The sequence below is a fragment of the Anastrepha obliqua genome, chromosome 3 (genome assembly GCF_027943255.1).
Source record: "Anastrepha obliqua isolate idAnaObli1 chromosome 3, idAnaObli1_1.0, whole genome shotgun sequence".
NCBI classification, from domain to species: domain Eukaryota; kingdom Metazoa; phylum Arthropoda; class Insecta; order Diptera; family Tephritidae; genus Anastrepha; species Anastrepha obliqua.
In genome coordinates this window covers 90,291,835-90,318,581 of record NC_072894.1, presented here as the reverse complement: position 1 = coordinate 90,318,581, position 26,747 = coordinate 90,291,835, and the positions used below count along the sequence as shown (strand labels likewise).

Genomic DNA, 26,747 nt, shown 5'->3' with positions numbered 1-26,747 from the left:
ATAAAAAACAAGTTCAAATTATGTATTATTTACTTTTTCATATATTGGTTTGAATTTGAAGTTTTTAAAGTGTGTTGCTTTAATTGAATAAACTTTTTAAAAATAATCTTAAAGCATAAGTAATCCAAAGTGCTTTAAAAGGCTCGCATCGTGCTATAAAATTGCTCTCTTTGTATATGCATAAGTATTCACAACTAAATTATTAATATCTTAATGAAATATGTTAAATAATTATTAATATATCTTACTTTCTTTATTTAACAATGAATAATTGAAATAATAGTTTTGTTAAAAAGGGTGAAAACATTCAATGGCTATAAGGTGCCCAAGTCATTTAAGATAAGTTGAATTGCCTAAACGGTGTACTTTCTGTAATATTGCTAGCATACATTCTTTCGCTTTATTTACATATGTATGTGAATGTATTTTTTACCACTGCCGGCTAATTACATAGATCGATTTACATATTCAATTAGTTCCTAAAACACTTTCACTTCCGCCCGATTTATTAATCTTTCTTAGATAAACTTTAATATGAAAGTGTTGAATCCAACTTTTGTATGTATGTACAGATAAGAATTGGAAGGCAGGAAAAATAAGAATGACTTTGAAAGCGCATTTTACGCGCAAGCACAGCAGTGCTACAAATTTTGCGTACGTTAATATTACTTGCGACATAGGACTACGCAATATATTTATATATGTAGGAATGAAATTATCTATGCATAATTGTTTTTAATTATGTTTTTAATAATGACGTAGTTGGTCTCGCCTCGGCCGAACATTCAAATAAATATTCTCTAAGATTTTTTTAATTACAGTTCCTTTTTTAGTTGTTATTTTTTTGCGTTTTCAATTTGTTATATTTTTATACGTATGTAGCAGCTAAATGTACGTAAAGTGTTTAAAACATCTGCTGCGAGTCAACTTATGTGCGGAGTGTATGTGCCAGTCTGCCAAACGAACCATCACTTTTAAAACTGTAAAGGAATACATATTTGCATTTAATAAGAAATATATCTCTAGAGTTTAGTTTAAGGCACATCTAATTTTACATTCAATGAAGATTAGAACTTGGAAAGTAAAATAATAAGATACAGACAATAAACAAATGAAGTAAGATCATTGGTCGCATGAAATGGCGTATGCTTGACATGCAGTTAGCACTTACATTTTCACTTACACTCATTTTTTTGTTATTTTTATGTAGACAAGTGGAGTAAAGAGATACTTTCATGGAGGAAACAAATAAGTAAATAAAGAAATATTTTAATATCTCAATGAAACATAAAGAGATAAATAAAAAATATCGTTATTGAGATAAGGCAAGGAGAGAATAAAATTGAAAACTCTTCTGTGAGTAATTTATTTTCATCTTTTGCACATAGTTTTAGAAAATCAATAGGTACTTTAATTTTTCGAATTAAAGGTATTACTAGGATTTAAATTTATTTAACAAAATTGCTTACAGCTTTTTTATAGCATTGTATTCCAAATTTTATGTGCGACAATAAAAACAAGTGTATTTTCATTAAACCCGGTCATTTAAAAAATTAGAACGAATACAGAAAAAACGTAGGCTTGGAGGTTACGTATGGAACACAAGGTCTGATGTTTTGGGTGGAATTTGTGACATTTTGGCATAGTTTCACCCCAGGGAAAGATGGTTTAACTACGCTGCAGCAAGAAAACCACCCTGGATTTACTAGAAACAGACTAATAACCCTCAGAAGAATGTCGCTGTTTCGTTAAAAAAAAAATGTATGAAGATATACAAGAAAATACCTGGTTCGCCAAAGCTAATAAAACGAGCTGAGGTTCGATAAATTATCGATTGAATAACCGATATGAACTTGGCAGAGACAAATTATGTGTAAAGAGCAAAAACTGTGCGATTAAATACATCCACATAATGGTCATGGTTATGCTTTCCTATTCAAAAAATAAATGGCATTAAAGGTTCTTTGTAACGAATAACGAATTAAATCTATTCAAAATCTTCGCATTCGTTCGAATACTTTGCAAAACTTGGTAAATTAAATGCTTCGAAGATGTACAATCACGCTGGCTATCTATTTTTAGGCAAGCACTTTTCAAAAAGAAACAATTATTTTTCATAACATTTTTTTATTTGTTGAAGATAAGTTTTAAACTTATGCATGGAGCATTATAACTTGCTTCACATAACGGTTGTTTTGTCAAAATGTTCATTCCTCCTAATCAATTACGATAAATCATGCATCATACACATGATAGCTCGAGAAAAATTTTAGATGTCTAAGGAAAACTTGGTACAAATATTAATTGATACAGAAGATAATAGCTGACATATTTCAGTAACTCCACAACTTAACGGAAGAAACCAAAGTAGGTCACAAATCATCCCTTACTCAGAAAATGTGTAATGGAGAGCGACATTGGGACTTAAGAGATTTACGATCCAATACGTTTATGTTCGAAATAACTCATACTATTTTTCGGGTAAAAATGGATGAAGTGTCAAACTATAAGATGCAAAATTTAATATAGGGAAAATATCGATACAATTTCTGAAAATGTAAGTATAGTTTCTTACTTAATATAAACATATTGACATTTTCTCTTTAATCAGCCGACATACGGCGTACGTTTACATGGTAAAAATGCAATCGGAGATTTGCCATTGCCTGCCATTAGCTCATCTATGGGATGGATTTAAATTAAAAATATCACTAATTATATAAAACCACGTATTTATTCTATGTTTTCACTTCATGCACTTATTAAAAAAGAAATACTATTGTAGTATGATCCTTGAAAATTATTGGATTTGGTAACAAATTGCAATACAACCTAACCTATATGGAAACTTTTAGCCCTGTTGCTATAAAAATACAAAGGGACTGCCAAAATGGAATATATGGAAATCATAATGTGCGAAAGGTATAAATTTGTATACAACCTCATAGAAGAGGGCTACCAAAATACCTTAAAAAAGAAGAATTACACAAAAAAACAAAATCGCACTTTTTGTCTGATGAATGCCTTTTGATACTTGATGTTTACTAATTTGACAACGCTGATTCTAAATATACCCTCATTTTTTTGTGACAGCTCTTGTTTACGAGTTATAGCTATCACAAAAAAATCACTATATTTCAGTGTTAATTGACGAATATTTAAACAAATATTAAGTTTTCTTAATATTATTTGTTATGGCATCGTCAAGACGAGTTTCTATAAATGACCGGAATAGTTTTTTTTTATTTGCGGAGAGTATATGTTTCAAGAAAACCGTTTGAATGTGATATCGTTCGTAAATGAGGCGTACAAAAATTACTTCGGTCAACCAATGGAAATGAAAAATAAGCCTTGGATTCCACAAAAGGTATGCAAAACGTTCGTTGAGTTTCTACGTTTGTGGACGAATAAGAAAAGGAATAAATTTAGATACGAAACTGCTATGATCTGGATTGAACCTGTGAACCACTACGACGACTGTAATTTTTGTATGGTAAAAATAACTGGCATTAACCGAAAAAATCGAGGCAAATGGGAATATCCTTCCATACGATCGGCACATAGACGTGTTTTGAGCCCTACGATGCCATCTGAACCTCAACCTGGTGCTTCACAGAAAGAACCTTTACATTTTGAGGCAAAAACAGACAATAGCGATAGTGACTTTGATTGTGACCTGAGAACACCAAAACCATTTAATCAAGATGATTTAAACGACCTCATTAGAGATCTGGGACTGTCAAAGACTGGTTCAGAAATTTTGGCGTCTAGATTAAAAGAAAGAAACTTAGTCACAAAAGAAACTAAAATTTCTTACTATCGCAGAAGAGAACAAACTTTCCTTGAATATTTTGTTGAAGAAGATGACTTTGTATTTTGTAAAAATGTACCTGGTTTATTGGCTACAATGGGATTACAAAATTACGTTTCTGGCGTTTATTTATAGATTCTTCAAAACGGAGTTTAAAATGTGTTCTCTTACACAATGGGAACAAATTGGGCTCATTGCCTATTGCACATTCTACTAAAGTGAAAGAAGAATATACAACTATTGCTCTGGTTTTAGACAAAATTAAATATGCGGAACACAATTGGGTCATATGTGTCGATTTAAAAATGTTAAACTTTCTTTTAGCCCAACAAGGTGGTTACACAAAGTTTCCCTGTTTTCTTTGCTTATGGGATAGTAGAGCTAAAAATCAACATTGGATTAAAAAAGATTGGCCTGCTCGGGAAGCGTTAGTACCAGGACAACAGAACGTGATAAACCCACCTTTAGTATCAAGGGATCGTATAACTTTACCTCCGTTACATATAAAACTGGGGCTTATAAAACAATTTGTTAAAGCTCTTGACAAAAATGGAAATTGTTTTCTTTTTCTGTCTAAAAAGTTTCCAAAATTGAGTGCAGAAAAGATAAAAGCGGGTATTTTTGACGGGCCACAGATAAGGTCGTTAATAAAAGACTCAAATTTATTAGACACTATGACAGTGATTGAGAAAATGGCATGGAATGAGTTTGTTTGGCTTGTTCAAAATTTCTTAGGAAATAAGAAAAGTTCTGACTATTCTCAGCACGTCGAACAACTAATATGAGCATTAAGTTACACTTTCTTCACAACCATCTGGACTATTTTCCAGCCAATCTTGGGGATCTCAGCGAAGAACAGGGCGAGCGATTCCACCAGGACCTTCGTACGATGGAGGAACGCTATCAAGGTTACTGGAACACACACATGATGGCCGACTATTGTTGGAGCATTAACAACAGTTCTATGCCTTCAACTTCAGCAAGGAAATCATATAAAAGATAATTTTTTTAAACTTAAGAAGGCAATAAAATAAAATAATCTTTAAATCTAGTGTTTTATTACAAAAAGTCAAATGTGTCATATAGAGTCACATAGAGCTGATACAGGAATTTCAGTTACAGATTTGAAATTGTCATTAAAAATTGGACTAAAAACATGTATCATAACCCAATCATCAGAAATGCTGTTGTGCAGTGTTATAGAAGTAAATAGGTGTAGTAGGCAACGTCTTTTTTTTATTTTCACTGACCCCATTTCAATAACCCCATAGATTCGGTACTTGAACTCACCAGTGAAATTATTCTCAATGTGCTTACGGCAATGAATACATTGAAATACTACTACTACTCATATTAAAAAATGGCTTCTTAATGGACAGCTTTTTACATTTCAAAACGAGAGTAAAATTTTGAAATCTTCCATTACATGTAGGTGTTTTCATCATAGAAAAAAGTTAAAAAGTAAAAAAAAATTTCAATTGACTGAACGGGATGAGCTATGTATGTATTAGTACAGAGCATCACAACTAGTGATGAAATAAAAGTTATAATAGACTTTTTGGCGAAAAAAAATTTTCATGAAATTCACATAAATGGTATGGTTTGATTATATGGAGATTCGGCTAGACACTGAACATTGAAAAAATTCCTAAATGTTATTCTTCAATATTTAATAATCGTATATTATTTCCCTTTCCGTGTACCATGAGTGTTTACCACAACACATTTTTTAACAAAAGTAAATATACCTAGTAATGAAAGTAAATTTAGTTCCGATATATATGAATTAATTGTTTAAGTTCTTCACGAGATACATTGTGGGAAGCTACTGCTTCGAGATATTAAGTAACTAATTAAAACGCATGAAATAGCGCTCTTAGCATATATTTTTTGTTTTGTTATTATCGTATTGTTATTACCAATTGTTTTATGGTGATTATGTTCATCATCGTTGCGTATAATGTTGCGATTGAGAATATATTGGCCCGTAATCAGTGCTTTTACGAATAGAACCTGCAGATTTGGTGGAAGCAGATGTAGATGTGAAGGAGTCCGTGTTATGAACTCTACTTTTATAACAATCCTTATAATTTTTATGATTAACACTCTTATTATCATCATAGTCGTCGTCATCATCATTCGACTCTCCGAAGAGTTGATTCATATTATTCGATAACAGTTGCATCTGTAAAATTATTTTCAAACGGATTCAAGCCAATGCCATAAGTTTTGATAAAACACGCTTTTAAAGCGTTCATTAAAGCCCATTACCACACAGATTAGTTTGTTTCATCGTGTAGTTAAGATTATACGAATATTTATAGATATTTTAGCTCTGTGTATGACCGTGCTAATGCTCAGATGAAAAAACAGAAAAACCATGCGAAAAAAGTTCGTGTTAGTGAATTATTGAACTATGGAAATTAGTTTCGCCTTTAATTATTAACCTTATTAGGTGTTAGTTTTTGATTGCGCTTAAATTCCTGAGCCCATTTGTCTATATATTTACATATGTGGTGTGAGGTATTAGTTGTTTTCATGTTAAATTAGAAATATGTAAGTTTGGTCTTTTTAATAATCGTGAATGTCCGTAAATAAATTGTGAATGATTTGTGTAGAATTTCGTTTTATGAACGAAATGTGAACTACTCTCAACACCGTTTTACAACTTTTAGTATAAATGCTTACCTTGTTGGGGTTTTGGCTCTTTGATGTTGCAGTTGTTGTGGGTGGCAGATGTGATAACAGCGGCCCACCCGCTCCACCTTGTAATGTTATTGTCGAATGAGTTAACCCACCTCCATTCGACTTCACAAGTTCACTGCCAGTCCGTTTTTTTTCCTTGTCTCGCTCCCGATCTTTGTCACGGTCACGATCCTTTTTTTTTCCACTACCACTACTACTATGAGAGGCCGATGTATTATTAGGCGTCACGAAAGACGAATAAAATCCCGTTGCTGCTTGCGCCAGCGCATGCGCTTGTTGCGAAGACGAATGAGCGGAAGATTCTGTGGCATAATTTTCCAATTTATCTTTGCTAATTTTGATCTTTAATGCTGGTGCGGGATGCGTACCACTGCCGACATCTACACCATTATTAGCGCTTCCAGAACTACTATTCACATCATTTATTATACGATCTTTCGGTATTTTTATTTTTAAGGATTCTGCAGAACCTTCAATTTTATCTTTAGATATTTTAATCTTTACATGCTCCGAACCATATGGTTCACCACGATCGCGTTCCTTATGCTTATCTTTTTCTTTTTTATGCTTCTTTCGCTCTTCACGATCTTTCGACTTATCTTTCTCTTTGTGTTTATGCTTCTCCTTTTTCTTCTTCTTCTCAGCTTTATTACTGCTTGACTCATTCGTTTCCGCAGACAACGGGTCAGTACCACTACTTAAACTTGTCGATTTTAATGAAGTATCAGAAGTCGGAACAGCCATTGTCGAAGTAGCTGTCACAGATGGCTCAAAAAGTTCAGCTGGTGGTTGCAGACTTGGTGCTCCCAACTGTTCTGTTTTCAGGAGAGCGTTGGAAGTGCAAAGACTTTCCTTCAACAAATTTCTTACCAGATCTGGATTGGTTTCTATTCCATTCACCACATGTAGTTTATTAGCATCAGTTGTCTTTAACTCGTTATATGACGACAATGTAGAAGGAGTATCAAGTTTTCGAATCTTATGCTGCTCCTCTTCTTGTTTGTAGGAACCTTCATTGGGACGTTTGATACCACTATTTAAACCTGTGTATACAATTTTTTTTTTAATTTAATACGCATTAAAATGTGGAAAAAATCGAGTATAAAACAAAAAGAAATGATTTCCATTCTTATGCTACAGATATTTATAAAAACGATAAGGTTGCGAAAGAAATTTTTACAGACTAAAGTTGAGTTCCTGCCGGCGGCTGGATTCGAGTGGGTTGGTGCGTGACTACCATTCGGAAATACACTGTTGCGAATTTCCGTAGACGAAACATCAATTGATAGGAAAAGGTTTTTCTAATAGTGGTTGCCAGATATGTCAGATATGATTACTCGCTGGTTACCCATTGCGTCAATTGGTGTCAATTCCGCATCGATTCAACTATGGATTGACGACTTCATGAGGTCTACTCACAGAGGTCGTTGGTTTGAGTTGAACTCGTACAGAGTAGCCAAGTCTCTGTAGCTGTCCTGCATTTGCCAGAATCAGACTTAGGATATGGGGTTGCGATACACTGAGTATGGACAAAGTTCATTCTCTTCCTCTTCCAGGTCTCTTAAAATTCATCAATGAATCCAAGAGATTTGTGGAAGAGTGACCTCAAACTTATCTATCCGTTTTTGCCATCCACCTTCTATCTTTCCTATCTCTATTCTTTCTACTGATTTCTATCCGGGTGTAGTTCAATGGTCTACTGGCTGAGTGCTTGGACTTGTCCAACCCCCCACAAATCAAATCTAATCTAATCTACCCATTGCTTGATGGGTAATAAATAATAACCATAACAGTCGATAGTGGGCAACCGCCGCGTTAACACGTCCCGTTTAACGCGTTCTTTTGCGATTGACTATTTATTTACAGCTACCGCTTCTCTTACAGTTGCAGTTAGTTAAAAGTTCAAACACCTCACAAATAAACTAAGCAAAACAGAACAAAAAAAAAAAAAAACAAAACAAAAAATAAATAATAACCACAAAGACACAAATACAAATAACCAACACATTGCAATAGTGTACATTTGACGCAATGAACGGGGCTGACCCCCCGAAAGCAACAGGTTTCGGTTACTCAATCCTGACCTGCAACGCCCGAAGAAAATACCAAAATTTAACGACTTTGTGCCCCTTCCTGTGGCAAAACAAAACGACGATCACATTCCTCGATTCCTAGTCGCAAGCGCTATCGGGCCACTTGTTGACGATAAAATTCGTCCACTATCATCATATCATCATACCCGCAAGGGCATCTCCCATAAGGAGGTGACGGGTACGACGACCCCGCGGACCCTAGTCAAGATGTCCCCCGTTTCAGCGACTCTGTAAGAGTTAGCTAGAAAGTTAGGAGACAAAATCCAGCACATGTCTGTTCCCATATTGGGCGGTGTGCTGGTCAGTGTCTGTTCACCATGTTAGGTGCGACTGTATAAAAAGCATGACCGGTATGCAACGGGGCGCACTGGGAGTCCCTGGATAGGTCGTTATGGCTTTCCACCTGCGACCTCAAAGGGGTGATGTGAGTTCGCTCTGCCGATGTGTTAGCCTCGTTGTATATCAGTAACCAGCCGCCTTGGACCCTGGTCAGGAAGTGTTCATTGGGCGAAAGAGTAGTAGCTTTCGTTGCTCCGGGCGAGCGCCGGTCCGTCCGTGTTTTCCGGGATCGGTAAAGCGTAGGTCAGGCCTCAGGGAACTGGGGTAGGAGCATTGCCTCCGAGGGTACACCCGCTCTTGACTATTTCGGCCCGCCCCCCTGCACACGATGCGCTGGTTAAATAAAAAAGAATGGAAAAAATTATGGAAAAGAAACAAAAAGAAGAAAAACAGCAGAAGGCCATCACTGATGGAGATATAGAGCAGAGCCCTTTCGTAAGGAAACCTCGATTGCTCCGCTCGCCACCACAAAAAGGGAATTCGCCCCTTACGAGTGGAACATTGCCGACTATAGGGAAATCAAAGACGGTCAATGAAGGAGCTGAAATGACGCCTCAGGATGTAAGAGTAACGTCAAAAGAGGTTAAAAATACTGCAAATGCGCCCAATGCGCCGTCGCATACCCCTGTAACTGCAAAGGATGCAAACACAGAACGGGAAACCACTGCATCTCCGCGACAAGAGTTTATTCTCAAAATGCGAGCTGAAGAAGAGGAAGCCGTAGAGAAATGTTTGAGAGTGCTTAGGAAGATGAAAGCAGTTATATTGAAGAGTAGAAATACTTCCACGGAAATAAAGACCGGAGTCTCAGAGCTTGACGAACTATTTGACGTCATGAAAAACTGCAGAAGAGGTTGGATTCGAGCTGAGAAAGCCGGTAAAAGTCGTCTCTTGCCGGAAACATCCACTAAAGAAGTCGGAGGTGACACCCCCGCAACTGCCCGAAAAACAGGTGTTGCTCAGGAGAGCACTCCTTTAACCGCAAAACGGAATGCACCAAGCCCTGCCGCACCCGACTCTTCGAAGAAACTAAGAGTTCGAGAGCCTGAGAAATGGCAAGTGGTAAGCCGGCAAAAATCTAGGCCCAATACCGTACCAAAAGGAAGTGATGAAGCGCAAAACGATGGCGCAAGGAAGACTAAAGCCAAACAAAAGAAGACTGAACGAATATCAGAACCAAAATCGGAGGCTGTGTTGGTAAAGCCGGTAGAGGGCCACAGTTATGCTGAAATCCTCAAAAACATACGCAAAAATACCATGCCAGACGAAAACACAACGGTGAAAGGCATAAGAAGAACCAAAACTGGCGCTCTTCTACTTGAATTCGAAAAGGGGAAAACAGTTAACGCTGATTTTTTGAAACAACTAGAGGACCAACTTCAACTGTAGAGATCAGAGACTTGGATGCCGTCACGGAGAAGAAGGAAGTTGATGACGCTGTGAGAAAAATGCTAGCTGACACTAATGAAAATATCGATGTTAGGATCACAAAACCTAATCAACGACAACAAGTACGGGCTTATGTTACTCTCGCTATTGAAAGCGCAGAAAAGCTGCTTAAGCAAACTAATATCAAAATCGGATGGGTTAGTGCAAGGATGAGAGCTAGCACATCTCTGAAGCGCTGCTACCGGTGCTTTGGTGTCGGACACCTTCAATCAAACTGTAAAGGACCAGACAGAAGCGGAAAAGGTATATGCATCCGATGTGGAGAAGCTGGGCATAAAATGAAAGAGTGCACCAAAGAACCCAAATGCTGCCTATGCACTGATGCCAATCGCAGCGAGACAAAGCATATGCCAGGCTCGGGCAAATGCCCGATGACAAAAGAACATGCCAAGACAAGATAAAATATGATTATACTTCAAGCAAATATGCACAGAAGTAAAAACGCAGACCTGCTAATGGAGCAGATGGTCTTAGAAAAAGGAGTTCAAGCAGTATTGATAAGCGAACAATACGCTCAATCCGAGAAAGCTTGGATCGAAGACGAGTCGGGAACTGCCGCTATCTGGCTGCCTAGGGGCACCAATTTCGTAATAACCGCGAAAGGATCAGGCGATGGTTTCGTCTACGTTCAAAACAGCCAATTCACAATGATAAGCTGTTATCTCACACCGAACGACAATATAGTTGAATTCACCCGGAAACTGGAAAGTATTGAAGACAAAGCCCTTAGTTTAGAGGGACGGCTAATAATAGCGGGAGACTTCAACTCAAAAGCAACCGAATGGGGCTCGGCGACAACGAACTCAAGAGGTAGACGAGTGCTGGACATGGCAGCCAGACTAGGTTTAGTGGTACTCAACACAGGAACGACTACGTACCGAAAGCCAGGTTGTGAAGGCACAACACCCGACATAACCCTAGCATCGGAAAGCATAGTCACCTTTACTAAAGACTGGAGAGTCCTGGAAGATTACAATGGGAGTGACCATCAATACATCACGTTTTGCATTGAAATGGAAAACCAAAGAGTACGTGAAAATCGAAATAGAAGTACACGCAAATGGAACATTAACAAACTAAACCCAGCAACGCTCCTTGCAACTATTGACGAAAATAAAACGACGATCTGTACGAATAGTACAGCAAAAACACTAGTCAAGACAACAATGCAATGCATTAAGATAGGTTGCAACGCATCTATGCCTAAAATAGATAAGAACAAAAAAAGAAATGCTGTATACTGGTGGACACATGAGATCGCAGAACTTAGAAATATGTGCATCCATAAGCGTAGAAAGTATACTAGAGCCAGAAGATTGGGCCCGGCGATAACAGAATCCGAAGAATATAAAAAGAGCAGAAAAGAATTGAGGAAAGCTATAAACCAAAGCAAAAAAGACAAATGGGAAGAGCTACGAAACGATCTTAACAATAACCCATGGGGGTTGGGCTACAAAATCGTTATGAAAAAGCTAGGGGCCAAATCCCCTGCTGCTGATATGGAAACCGAAACGGTAAGCAAAATAGTCGACACACTCTTCCCAACACACTGTGCCGAGAGGGAGGAACTCGAGTACGAAACAACGGAACCTGTCCCATTCACAGAAAAAGAACTTATGGATGCCGCAAAAGCAATGAAATGCAATAAAGCGCCAGGACCTGATGGCATAGTTGCAGAAATATTGAAACTATTGGCAATCGAACGACCTTTTTTGCTGCTAAACATGTACAACGCATGCCTAAAAGAAGGAATTTTTCCAGAATTATGGAAAAAACAAAAACTAGTACTAATCAGTAAGGGAAAGGGAGACCCAACATTAGCGTCTGCTTATAGACCGTTATGTATGCTGGATAGCGCAGGAAAACTCTTTGAGTAGAGTTCAGAGAACAGCGGCGGCCTCTCCGACAGGCAGCATGGTTTCAGAAGTGGCAGATCTACCTTAGGAGCCATCCAAGATGTAATAACTAGCGTAGAACATGCCCAGGCAGGTAATCGATACTCTAAACGTTTAGTATTACTAGCCACACTGGATATCAGAAATGCTTTCAACAGTTTAAGTTGGGACGACGTAATTAAAGCCTTAAAGGTAAAATTCAAGACCCCGAGTAATCTATTGAAGATTATTCGCAGCTATCTAAGCAATCGCGTGCTCTTATACGAAACGCGAGAAGGGTGTAAGACCAAACAAATAACAGCAGGTGCGGCCCAAGGATCAATACTCGGACCTGAACTTTGGAATATAAGCTACGATGAAATCCTTCGAATAGAGATGCCCGAGGATGTGCATTTGGTGGGATACGCAGATGACATTGCGGCTGTAATAATCGCCCGGAACACTGACGAAGCCAAAAGAAAGTTAAATCAGGTAATGATCCGAGTTCAGACATGGCTAGAAGACCATGGATTAAAGCTGGCCACAGAGAAAACAGAGCTAATCCTTCTAACGAACAGACGTATCCCATTAGAAGTAGACATACAGGTACTCGATGCCACTTTATCGACAAAAAGAGTGGTCAAGTACTTAGGAGTGCAATTAGACACAAGGCTAACCTACTGGGCGCATATAAACCATGCTGCCACAAGAGCTGCCAAAGTAAGTGGCATGTTAAGTAAGCTCATGGCAAACCTTGGAGGTCCAACAAGCGAAAACTTTTAATGGACACGACGAACTCGATTCTCTTATACGGATGCGAAATATGGGCAGATTCGCTAAGGGTGCAATGCCGGCGGAAAACTCTGCAATCTGTGCAACGCACCTGCGCTCTCAGAGTGGCTTCGTCATATAGAACAGTATCTGAAGCAGCGGTGTTAGTTATCAGCGGAACCATCCCTATAGATATTCTAGCACAAGAGCGCAAACGGAGATGGGAGGCAAAAAACGCAGGAACCCCAGTACTACGCCTCTCCGATATTAGAGTCCAAACACTTACACTTTGGCAAGCAAGATGGAACTCTGAACGGTATGGTAGATGGACAGCGAGACTAATACCCGATCTAAAAAAGTGGGTAGAAAGAAAGCACGGTGAGGTTAACTATTACCTCACACAGTTTTTGTCCGGACATGGGTCCTTTCGCAAGTATTTGTGGCGAATGGGTAAAGTGAGCCAACCAAACTGCATATATGGAGATACTGAGTATGATGATGCGGAGCACACCTTCTTTGAATGCGAGAGGTGGAACGTAGAGAGAACAGGTCTACAACGAGCTATTGGTGTATTTACACCTGAAGAAATTATCGACAAAATGATGATAGACGAAGAAAAATGGAATGCCGTCACAAATTTTGTAGAGGATATTATCCGAAAAAAGAAGCGAGAAATGGAAAGTCATGCTGAAGAGCATTGAGCATAGGTTTCTCAAAACAGGCGACCCTGGACGCAGGGTGAGTAAGTAAGTGTCCTTCTTAGGACGCCGTCTTGGCCCTCTACCTCGAAGCAATGCGGAGGCAGTCCCGGGGTGGAGGGAAAACTCCAAGAGAAGAGGGGGGATATTTTTAGTGGATTCACCACACACGTAGTAGCGACGGTTACTATATGGTGCGAAGGCATTTTTAACCCAACCTCACCGCCAAAAAAAAAAAAAAAAAAAAAAAAAAAAAAAAAAAAAAAAAAAAAAAAAAAAAAAAAAAAATATCATCATATAATGTCTTCCAAATAGAAAGAGGCTTAAGAAACATTTCCGCCGAAAACATCGTAGTTACGGAATTAAGATCAGGTGACCTGCTTCTCAAAGTCGAAAATACCAAATCAGCCGAAAAGTTCCTTGAAGGAACCCACATAGGCATCATACCTGTAAAGATTACATCCCACAAAGGTTTAAACACAACGCAAGGCAGAATTTTTTCGAGAAATCTCACCAACCTCTCTGAAAAAGAATTAACTGAAGAATTGATTGACCAAAAAGTGATCGAAGTTAAAAAAATCATGCGTAAAGATGGGGACAAACTTATTTCTACGGGTGCTGCAATTGTGACGTTCGATCTTATCCGGAGACCTGAATTCATTAAATTAGGTTGGGAAAGGGTCCGTGTGCTAGAACACATCCCTAATCCGATGTGATGCAAAACCTGCCAAAGGCTAGGGCACACAAAAAACAGATGTCGCAACATTGAGGTATGTAGCCAGTGCGCCACTCCACCGCCACATTATCCATGCCCAAGAATATGCTGCGTGAATTGTCAAGCAAAGATATATATTTGTCTAACGATCTTTGCTGTCTCACTTTTTTGAAACGCAAGTTCGTTAATAAGATAAAAATAGAGCGGCGATGCACTATTAGAGAAGCATGGAAAATTTATGATAGCAACCCTAACGCATACCAAATTCAAGGAATCGCTATTCTTGTTAAGCGTAACCTACCCCACCACTCACTATCCATAGAACTACAAACTTCTTCCAAATTCATAATAACTTGCGCTTATTCTCCTCCTAGTCAATCAATAACGGCCGCTGATTTTCCAACCTTTTTCCCTCCCCTCCTCAACCCTTTAACCATGCAGGCGATTTTAATGCTTGGAGGCCCTTCTGGGGTTCTACCTCCTCTAATCAGAGAGGGCGCGCTATAGAAGACGCAATCCTTATTTCTGACTGTATTGTACTCAATGACGGCTCTCCCACCCACTTCTCAACTAACTCAACCTTTACCCATATTGACCTTACCCTGTCATCTCCCTCCTTCTCCAACAACTCATCAATTCGAACTTGCTTGCGAGTCCTATTCCAACTCCTTCCCACTGTCTTTCAATATCAACCTAGAAACCTCCAACCTCCATAAAGCGATTCGATACCCCTGACCTCAACAAAACCTGTAAAACCAGCCCCATTATGGTGGAACAAAGAAATTGCCTCCCTTAGGCAAGCCAAGCAACACGCTGGGCACTATTTTAAACGCAATCGATCCACTTCAAACCTCATTCAATACAGAAAATTGAACGCACAATTTCGTCGTGTAATTAAGGATGAAAAGCTGCACTGTTTTCAAAAGTTCACCAGCAGCATTTCTGCGTCATCCGACCCTAAGAGAATATGGGCAGACATAAAAAAACTCACTGGCGTACCTTGCAATTCCCAAATCAACTCCCTTAATTCCTCTCATGGCAATCTTCTATATCTTTGGGATATAATAGGTCTATGAATAAGTTCGTGCGGTTTTTTTTCGAAATTTGAATTTCGGATCATTGCCATGGCTTTTAAACGTTTGGAAATGGTTGATTGATCAACTCCCAAAGTTTTTGCAACCTCTTCTTGCGTTTGAGCCGGATCTTGATGCAATTCCTCCAATTCGGTATCCATGAACTTTGGCGGCGCACCCTCGCGTTCTTCGTCTTCCAAGCCAAAATCACCACTTTTAAAGCGTGCAAACCACTTCTGGCACGTTCGCTCAGCTAGAGCATGCTCACCATAAACTTCCCCCAAGATACGATGACTTTCGGCTGCTTTTTTCTTCATATTAAAATAATGAAGAAGAATTCCCCGCAAAAACACATTATTTGGCACGAAATTCGACATTTTCAAGTGTGGTAAAAATATTGTTGTTTACGCTTCAAATAAAAAACTTATACTGATGTTTGTGCCTTACGACAGTAGCTCTCCAATGAATGTTTGGAAATGTGGATCGATGGAATAATAATCAAGTTACGCCATCTGTTGTAAAACCGCACGAACTTATCCATAGACCTATTAGCTCAAGAATTTGCCAGCCACTTTTCTAATGCCTCTTCAGACCACACTCTTCCTCCCGAATTTATTATCTCTAAACACTCGCTAATTCCCCAAAATCGTACCACTCCTTCTAATCTCTCCTACTCTGCCAGACTCCTAGAAGTCGACATATCTCTCCTTGTTGCCCTGTCCGCAACAAAAGGCCAGACTCCCAGCATCGACAAAATATCCTATCCCATGATTAAGCATCTCCCTCTTTCCCTCCTTCACCGTTTAATCAAGCATTACAATAATATCCTCACCACAGGTCACTACCCACACGTATGGAAAACAAGCGCAGTAATTCCTCTCCTAAAACCCGGAAAATCATCTTGCGACGTCAACAGTTATCGCCCAATTTCACTCTTTTCCTGCCTAGGCAAATTAATGGAGAAGATAATCGCTACCAGACTAACCTGGTATGCACACTCAAACAAACTCATCCACCCAAATCAAGTCGGCTTCAAAAAGGGACAAGGCACAACATATGCCCTATTACATCTTGACCATTTTATTTCAAACACGCTTTCCAGCAAAAACCACATCTCCTTTCTTTCACTCGGCTTTCAAAAAGCATTTGATCAGATTGGAATTCAGGTTGTACTCAGACAACTCCACAAATGGAAGATCGGTCCCAAATTATACAATTTCATAAAATCATTTCTCTCGAACAGAAAATTACGTGACCTTATATCCAACACCCGCTCTCCCATTTTTCCGCTCGATAATGGCACTCCACAGGGATCCCCTTTATCGGTCATTTTGTTCATTATAGACTTTCACGAAATGAGTACCATTTTGAACAAGTTTCCAACAATCCAATACCAAATATACGCAGACGATGTATTTCTATTCTGCAAATCCAAGGATCAGGCGGAAGTAATGCGAACCTTTTCCAAAATCCTACACCTTTTATCCACCTGGTCTCTATCCTCAGGCCCTTCAATTTGTCCTAGTAAAACCAAAATGCTTCATTTATGTAAAAAACGGGAGTGTCCTCCTTCTTCCCTTACCCTCAATGGCGTAAATATTGTAAATACAGATAATCTTAAGTTTCTTGGTATTATATTCGATCCCAAATATTCCTTCCAACAGCACTGTAAATATGTGAGGGAAAAACTACAAGTTAAGTTAAATATTATTAAATACTTATCAAGCAAACGGTCGCTAATTAGCTCAACTCTTCTGATTAACGTGGTAAAAGCCCTTATCCTATCAACCATTAATTACTGTCTAGCTGTTTATGGACTACACGCCAAACAAAATCTAAAACGATTAATATTTTTTAGTCTTACCAGTAAGCTCACCAATGATGCCGGAGTCCATTTTCTTTGGCATGCTTGTCTTTATCGATTGCTGTTGTTGTTGAATCGGTTGGTGGAACTGGGATTGAGCTGCATTAGGTCGAACACCCATCATCACTGAACCAGTTACATCCATAGCCGGATGTACAACTCGATTCCGCTCCTTTTTAAGAGTCGTTGCATTCAGGTCCATGCGATCAGACGTGCTTTTCTCTCGATCTGCCTCCTTATTTGGTGGAAATTTGTAATTAAAAGCATCTCCTCCAGAAACTGCTGGCACATTACTATTAACATAAGTATTTCCAGTCATTAATTGTTGCGATTGCTGTTGTTGTTGCATTTTCCCACCCCAGTCGGGACTAAACATAGAAGTTTTTGATTGATTCACATTCGTTGTTTGTTGTAACATAGCATGGACTGATGAAAGCTGAGTAGAATTAATGTCTTCGTTGTGTAAAGCCTCTGGCTGACGAATGTTCAAATAACCGGCAGTAGGATGAGTTTGTGTATGTGTAGGCGGTTGTTGAGACTCATGCGTTGCAGCGCCATATGATGACTCAGGTGGAATAGACAGCTGCTTACCATGTTGCTGAAGGTGGATGTTTGCGGGTTTTGATAACTCGTGTTTGCTGTTACTACTACTGTTGTTGGTACTCTGACGAGTGTGCTGTGACTGATAACTACCTAATAGTGACCCACTTCCAGAACCATTATTAATCCCATAACCACGTTGACCATGTATTAAGTTGCGTGGCAAATCTTGGCCCATATCCAATTTATTTTGAGGTTGTGAAACGTTACTTCCATACTGTGCCATTGAAGAACTAGGTGGGAAAAGTTTATTACTATTATTGCTGACGCTTTTGCCTGGCTCGGACATTTTTCCCGCAGTTTGCTCTTTCGGAGTCACTCGATTCGAGTCTTGCTTTTGTGAGACTTTGTGTCCAGAAATGGGTTGTGATGGTACGGTGTGTGGGTACGAACTCATAACGTTACTCTTTTCGCGAGATTTGTGATAGTTCACATCTAGTTGGTGATTTTGTGAAGTTTGCCGCGTTTGACCAGGTATGCTACTCAAAGATCGCCCGCTAGGTGTCGAAAGACTTGATCGTGACGGATTGCTTGAAATCAAAGATTGTTGATGCCCCTGAGACGATTGCGAATGATCACGTGGCCGGCTAACAACTCCACTGAACGGCTGCTGTTTGTGATTATTTTTATGATCTAAAAATAATTGATAAATTGAGTTTTGTTATATGCTAGTTGGATTTCATATTAATTCATATATATAAAAACAATATAAAAACAATTAAAATTATTTAATGTGTCGAAATAAATTTTAAGTAGGATTACAAAATTCATATTAAACGAAAAATTCTAAACAATATATTTGTGTTCCGTGGATTAGGACTAGCAAACTGAAGAGAGCTAGGGCAAACCAATAGGACATCCCCATTTCGTTTATAATAAATCGGGACCTCGGTTGAAATAAATTTGGCCAGCGACCGATTGAGCAAGAGCACGAGACTTCTTGCGTTGCGGTGCCAGTAAAAAAGCAATGTATATTAGTATTTGTTTCGAAAAAATGTGGAATATCTTAAGTTACCAGGCGAATTCAAAAATTAAGACAAAAGTTTTGTTCAAAAGGTGTTTGGGAAGGGAAATTGTGTGAATTGTTTTCTGTTTTATATTGTAACTGGTAAATAAGTAAAATAATAAAGAATCTGGAGTATTCCTATAGCACTTTACTTTAGTTTAAACGAAACGTTTCAAAAACGATGGTTTTTAATAATTTTTTCCCTGAGTATAAAATTGAGTTTGCTCGAGAGCACACATCGTGGACTCAAAATCAGTGACGTTATATTTTGGTGAGCGATGAAACGAAAATAAATACAGTTGGCTCAGATAGTAGGAAGTACATGCGGCGGCCAAAACGCACAGCATTCGACCCCAAATTCGTGGCGTTTCCACGACAGTCGGTTCTACGTTATCGAAACGACCCGGATTTATATCCGGCCAAGGACTGTAACTCCAGCAGCATTCCCCGTATGTAAATATGGGAATGTTTATGCTGCTACAACAACAACAACACCCCAAATTCGTCTCACCAATCATAAAGCACGCGGGAGGCTCAATAATGCTGTGGGGCTGCTTTTCGTGAAACAGTGTTAGGTCAATTCATCGTATTGAACATAATATAGATGTGGTCAAGTTCATTCATGTAGTGCTACTTCAAAATGTAATGCTACCTTATGCGGATGAGAATATGCCGGTAATTTGGAAATTCCGAAAAGACAATAATCCGAAGCACACTTTTCGTGTGGAAACCAAGTTTTTCGAAAACAATTTGATCACTTTTCTGGATTAGGCATCTTCGACTGCTGACTTAAATCCAATAGCAAACAGCACAAAAAAGGTACAGTTTTGAGTTAAAAATTATATATTTCCATACTAGGAATCAAATTAAAATAATGTAAATTCTATTCCTGATTTAATTGGGTTTATCAGTGTGGGCTTTTGCAAACGTATGATAAGGTTTAATGTCTATTTTTGCCAAGAGTAGTTTTTCCTTCTAATACGACGAAAGGTGTGAACTTCGATGAATTCTTTTCCTACAGGCTTCCTGGAAACCACCAGATCAAGTTCTTGATTTATTTGCCTTTGCTAACTTAAAAGGATCTGCCTTGCTCTTGAACACTAGTCCAGTCAATCAACGCTAAGATCTGATTTTCTTGGCCTTGTGTTTCTTGCAATTTTTTTTTTGCTTAGGTAAAACGTGCCCTAAATGAAGAGCGTTTTAAACCATTTATTCTAGAACAAAGCATTATTTCTGCTTACCGCCATGGACTTTACCTTTTCCCTCGTACGTTTTCTAATATATGACCTCTATTTTCGGTTATGCAGTGTTGTACCGTTTACCATTCTTACCAAACACCAATCGTTTTAGAATTATTTAGAATAAAAAAGCCAGAAACAAGCCAAAAAAAAAAGCTACATTTCTGCGTCAATGCTGTTTGCTTCAAAAATTTTATAATATTTTCTTCATAAACAAAGGAGCGGATATCAGTTTGTTAGTTATAACATTCTCATTCTCTCACGGACAAGAGTGTACGGGTTATAGGTGAAGAATTACGGTGAAATTAACAACATAGTTTTGAGAATTCATTTTTATTCCAGAAATTTAACTTTTATAAAATGTTATAAAAAAGCAACGGAATTAAAAAGCAAAATCTATTAATTTACTGGTTTTTAAATGCAATGCAATACTAATTGCATGTCCGCCCGTTATGACATCTGCACAATAATAATATGTTACAATTAATGAATATAAGAAAATAACTGTATATTATTTATATATGTTTATATAATTGGCGTGTACACCCTTTTTGGGTGTTTGGGCGAGCTCCTCTTCCTATTTGTGGCATGCGTCTTGATGCTGGCAGATATTTTTTTATTTTTATGCCGAGGGGCGACCGCTATTAGAAAAAAGGTTTCTTCATTTTGGTGTTTCACCGAGATTTGAACCTATGTTCTCTCTGAACTCCGACTGGTAGTCACGCACCAACCCATTCGGCTACGGCGGCCGCCACTGTATATTAAGGCAAATTAAATACGTTCCCACGACAGTCGGTTCGACGTAACCGCAACGAGCATTACCCGTATATGTATAGGGAATGGCAACAACAACAAACAGATAGTAGAGCAAACACAAGAACAATATATCTTGTTTTTGCTTTTGGCCCCTTGAATGGCAAAATCTATAAACAAAGATTGACAGTTTAACTTAAATATGTGTTCGGAAAACGATATACCACTGTAATTGGAATTGGATAGCGTGTTGATGAATGAGAGAACATTTTTTTCCCAGGAGGTAAAGATAATATAAAAATAATACCTGAAACATTTAACCTTTTAGGCAAATAAAATATCCTGAGCCATGCTACCATGTTAGTTTTGAACTGCTTTGTTGGGAAACTAATGTCCACCACCAACGGACCACCTTACTAGACATGTGGAATCTCAAAAGGCATCTCCCTAAAATCACTGTTGATATAAATAATACAACAACCATTGGAACGGAAGGAATTATGACAGTCTATTTGTTAAGAGAAATTCACTACCTTCACCAGATCTCCTCCCAGAGAATGCCGTAACCAGAGACAGATTGTCATCTAATTCTCACGAAGAGCGTCGGTTGCATTTTGATACCCGCGTTATTTTGATTCATTTACATTCCGCAGATTGTAGCAGATTAAATCCTAATTTGATACTAACATACGCGACAAGTCCCATGCTTTTGAAGGAGCCCGACATGAAGATAACCGAATCTTTACAATCAACTTTAAAATAATTCATCTTAAACCCCGTGCCTTTTGGGCTTATCATTAGATCGGCGACAACTAATGGAAAAATATATCGAGTCATGCCTTGCTAATAATAATATTAAATGAACGAAAATAGAAGTCCCGTATATGAGACGTTTTACAGTATTTGTATTTTTATACTCGTAACAGCGAAATCTAAAAAAAAAAATTGTGTAATCAATTTATGCATCTGCAATTGACTTACACTTATTACCCGAAAACATATTGTATTAATATCATTAAGCTGTTTTCTGCCCTACTTACTATTCTTACAGTGCTTTCTTTTCTCTGAAAAATTTCGTCTCCTTATATGGCAACGTTACAAAAATATTACAATCTACCCGCGAAAATGTGACGTATTGTATACGAGTAAAGAACAACAAAAATTCAACCCTTCCACAGATATACATATATTTACATATTTAATGCAATAAATTTTGTGAGAATTAAAGTTTCGCAAAACTTCCATATTTTGACAAGCTGATGTACACAAATAAATTAAATTCAGCTGAACAACACCGACTCCCACTCTTCGTATAGAGTAGAAAATGTTACACATTTGCGTGATCGCAGTATAACAGTTTGAACACGAAAATTTGGCAGCCCTGGCTCAGAGCAGAATAAATGAAATTATTAGGAGAAAAGAAAATGGGATAAAAAAAATGTTTTCTAAATTTCTTGGGTTTTAAACTAAATTAACAATAAAGTTTTTCTTGTCGTACTCAATTTATACATTATTAATTGAAGCGCCTTACCGATAACATCGGATGATGGAAAATTGATTTTCGAATGATGTGAGGAAGAATTATGGTGTGAGCGATGTTGACTGGAATGCAACTCGCTTTTTCGCGGCAACTGAGTCTGTGGAGGAGGAGGCGGCAGTAATGCGGACGACTGCGACTGAGTCTGTTCTACCCCAACCGAAGTTAGAGAGTAAGGATTACTGTTACCACCACTGCTTCCGCTACTACCAGGTGTGTCATGGGCATACATTTTCATCATATCACCCATTTTCCACTCCTCGGGTGGAAGTTTCTTTTCCTTATTGATTACTCGGTTACTAGCATTTTGGGCAAGGGCTTTTATCGAATTCAATTTGGACTTGAGGCGGGATGGACTCTTCTCGTAAATGGCGATGAACTCATCAGTTAATTGTTTTAGTAAATCCATGGTCACAGTTTTATCCACATAGTGAAACCAGTGTTTTCCTTCCGTTGATTGAGGAATCTGTATTTGATTGTAAATACTTTTAATATTTTGGAGTGCGGTGAAAAACATGATCCTACTCTTACCTCCCAACGTGACCACTTGCAAGCCAAGTAGATGCAGAAACAAGCAACTACAGTCGGTTTATATTGCAGGCACATAGATGTCAGATGAAGGCTATAGAAATAGTTTTTTTACATTTTATTTAAAATAAACTAAAATATTGGTTTAAAAAATCTGGTATAAATTTTTAGGTTAAAAATACTAGTAGCAACCATTAATTTTTGATTTTTATAACACATTATTTTTAGAACCGACCTGTTAGAAGCCAGAAAATAAGAAGTTTGTGCTAAATCCTTGCATGCTGAAATAAATGAAATTAATACGAATGCATCAAACGCAAATAAACACGAGGTTTTACCTTTAACCAAATGGCATGTCTTTACGACATGCGTATGCGGATGATCTATTGCGACGTCAAATCCAAGTGTTTGTAATAAAACGTTCTCATTAAACACAAGTTCTTGTGCTTGCTCTATATAATAAGCGTCCGTGGTGGAAGACGTTGGCTGGCTAAGGCACTTATTAGCAGCCTTAATAACATGTTCAAGCTTTCGAGGCTGCTCTTCAACCTTAGCAGCTAGGAACAAGCTCGCTGCCGCAATATTGTTGCGATGGAAATGCGTGAATGAATGGAACGCATAGAAGCGGTGCATATACACAATGGCAGTGTTGATGCAAAGTTGTGAGCTGCAAACGCACAACACAACATACACCAATAATATTTATAAATTTTCGAGAAACAACAGAACTTTTATAATTTTGATATCTTATTAGAGGCTCGCAATATTGTACTCACACTTGTAACCGTTGACCCATTTCTTGAATTAGATATGCAGTCATTTGTCGATACGAGAGCTCCGTGTCTGCATCTATTCCCTGTCGACGACTTGGTGAACTAGTTAGCTGTTCGGCACTAAAATACCAATGCGAGTCCTTATCCTTCTCTCCAGAGCAGGATCCGGATGATGCACCTCCACCACTCATTTTGACGAATTACTATTGGAAGACTTAAATGTAATTGCAAGTCCAATACCTCATCGCCGATAATAAAAAAGTCCCTACCACTAAACTTACCAGATGGAATGCTGCTGCTACTTATGTGAAAACGAAGTCGTGCGTGTATATCAAATATTTCAACACTTCTGGAAGCAGAGTTTACCAGAGCAGAACATCGATATTCCTAATCCTGCATTTCAAAACTGGAGCACACGCTAAGGAGTCCTTGCTTAAACACAATCTCTAGCGATTGGAAAGGGAGTGTAAGTGTGAAGAGAATAATTATGAACAAAGTCGTCACAACTTCCCCGAACAAAATTTAATATAGATCCATTTGAATATGCATTTCTCTCACTATGCTTGTGAATAAACTTTTCAATTGAGGCACTAAAACCTTTTACACGAGAAATATAACGCAATTTCAAAGGAAAAACACTTCACTTCACACTTTTAGCACAATTTCTGAAAAACAGGTACGAAAATTTTTTCACGAAATACGAAAAGAAATTTTTTCACGAAACACAGGGATGCTGAGACATTGTGGTTAAAGATGTTGCCATACTGATTAGTTGCTATAACAAATAGTTATTTCGCCGTTCGAGAGTTCGAAAAAGGTGAAAATACCCATTTCTATGTAAAAAATTAAGAATTGATTATTTTTGAAATGGCTTTGGGGGTGGAATAAGTGGTTTTGTAGCCGAATAATATAATATTTATTAAAATAATTAACAAACATTTGCATATGGCGTCTTCAAAAATAAACACATGTGTTCAGGGTTTCAGTGTATAAAAATACGACGAAAGTTGCCATCATCTAATACAATCGATTTTTTTTTCTTAACAGTGGTTGCCAGTGTTCGCACTGTACTACTTTTGAGCAAGGATGATAGATTTCAAGTTTTGCTCGATAGGTATGGTGAAAACTTGAAGGCGGAACTTTGGATTCCACGTCACTTTGGATGTGTTTAAAAAAATTTAACTTGCGGTACTAAAATACGATAAAAATCAACACAGCCAATGCTCATACCATTGGTTTGTCTACGAATACTGTGAATAAAAATGTGCGGAGTTAGCTAATTTTAAATTAAATTTAGCTATATTTGAAAATCAATTAAAATATTAATTTTAATTAAACGAAACATCATTTCTACCACATATACTATCATAAGCTTAAAATCTACCATATCTTACAATATTCAATATTTTCAAATAAGTAGTACCTGAAATGAGTATATTTATTGGTTTTTGAATGTTTCTAATTAAATACATGTAAAGCATGTACTACAAAAGATACGCATCGTTATTATTTTGTGTTATATAAAAATCACAATTCCTGAAATCGGAATGTTCACCAAGCTACTTAGTGAATAAATTATTCTTCTTTTGTTTGTTTATTCGCTGCACTGACGTCATCGGCTGTCTAAATCGCGAAAACTAAATTAGGGGGTTTCGGGAGGCAGCAACTACTATATTCTGTGCACTATGATGCATATGGATGTTATTTACACATTTTAACAACAAAGAAATGTGCGTTTAGCTTTCTAATGCATAAGTAATAAATTTAACATTATTGCACTTTTAATAAGCTAATAAAGCTGCAATAAGCTTAAAAGTTTACCATTTTACTACCTATATGTAAATCTACCACAATTTTTAAAGCTTAGGTTAGGTTAGGTTGAAGCGGTTGTCCACCGTGGGACAAACTCAGGTTCATAGCCCGTTGTGATGCCGCGTGGGAAACTAGCCCTTATCCCTCCTAAAACCAATGTGTACTTTTCAAAAATTTTGTAAGAGCCAAAATCTTCCAATTCATTAATGGATTGTCTACCCGAAATGGCGAGTCTACGCTTGGATAGAGCAGGACAGTAACACAGAAGGTGCGGGATCGTCTCTTCCTCTTCCTCGTCTAGACAACTTCTGCAGAAGTGATGTGTTTGCACACCCATTCTCTGGGCGTCCCTATCTATTAGGCAGTGCCCCGTAATAACTGAAATCAGTGTATTAAGGCTGTGTTTATCTCTTTTTGGTAGAAGTTCCGTGCGCTTAGCATTGAGAGTCGGTCACAGCTGTCGGGCGATTTTGCAAGTGGCTTCATTCCGCCATCTTTCATTCGAGGATACGTAGTTTGCATGTTTGCAAGTGTATCGTTGTCTATGTACTCATCAGTCAATTTGGTACCGATTTTTGCTAGTTCATCGGCTGTGCAGTTCCCCTCGATGTCACAATGGCCAGGAACCCATGTTATCATTAGGTGAAATGACTCAGCCATCTCGTTAAGAGATGCGCGGCATTTCATGGCTACCTTGGAGGTTGTCGACTGTTTTGTGAGGGATTTTATCGCCGGGTTTACTTCTTGTGTTAGAGTCTGTTGAGATCTCTTTGTTGAAGATCACACAGTGCTGGAAGGTGTTTGCCCGAGATTGCCATAACAGTATCATCGGCATTTGAAATTATCCTACCTCCCATTTTTTCGAGTTTCTGAAAAAAGATTAACGACGGTCAGGTTTCACAGAAGTGGAGAGATTACCTCACCCTGTGGTGTACCCCTGATCGGAAATTTCTTAATGGATGTTTCACTCAAATCTCTCGATTAGCTTTCGTTCAATGAAAGAGACAAGCGCTTTCTTTACTCCCGTTTCCGTAAGCGATTAGGTAATTGCTTCCGGAAAGGTTACCTCACCTAATTTCACATGAGAAGCGTCTGTTCCTGCCAGTT

The 26,747-nt window shown here is 38.1% G+C and overlaps 1 protein-coding gene across 1 annotated transcript; it reads right to left on the bottom strand.

Moving 5' to 3' along the window:
• Window positions 1–18: 18 nt before the first annotated feature.
• LOC129240245 (cyclin-T) lies at window positions 19–24,662 on the bottom strand. Its single transcript, XM_054875919.1, has 10 exons — window positions 24,110–24,662; window positions 23,832–24,031; window positions 23,394–23,722; window positions 23,291–23,336; window positions 23,059–23,149; window positions 22,522–22,993; window positions 17,394–18,626; window positions 6,500–7,560; window positions 5,731–5,996; window positions 19–980 (listed from the first exon to the last, which is right to left on the bottom strand). Exons 2-9 carry the CDS (start codon window positions 24,017–24,019, stop codon window positions 5,757–5,759), a joined length of 3,660 nt encoding a protein of 1,219 aa, XP_054731894.1. The 5' UTR covers window positions 24,020–24,031; window positions 24,110–24,662; the 3' UTR covers window positions 19–980; window positions 5,731–5,756.
• Window positions 24,663–26,747: the final 2,085 nt, after the last annotated feature.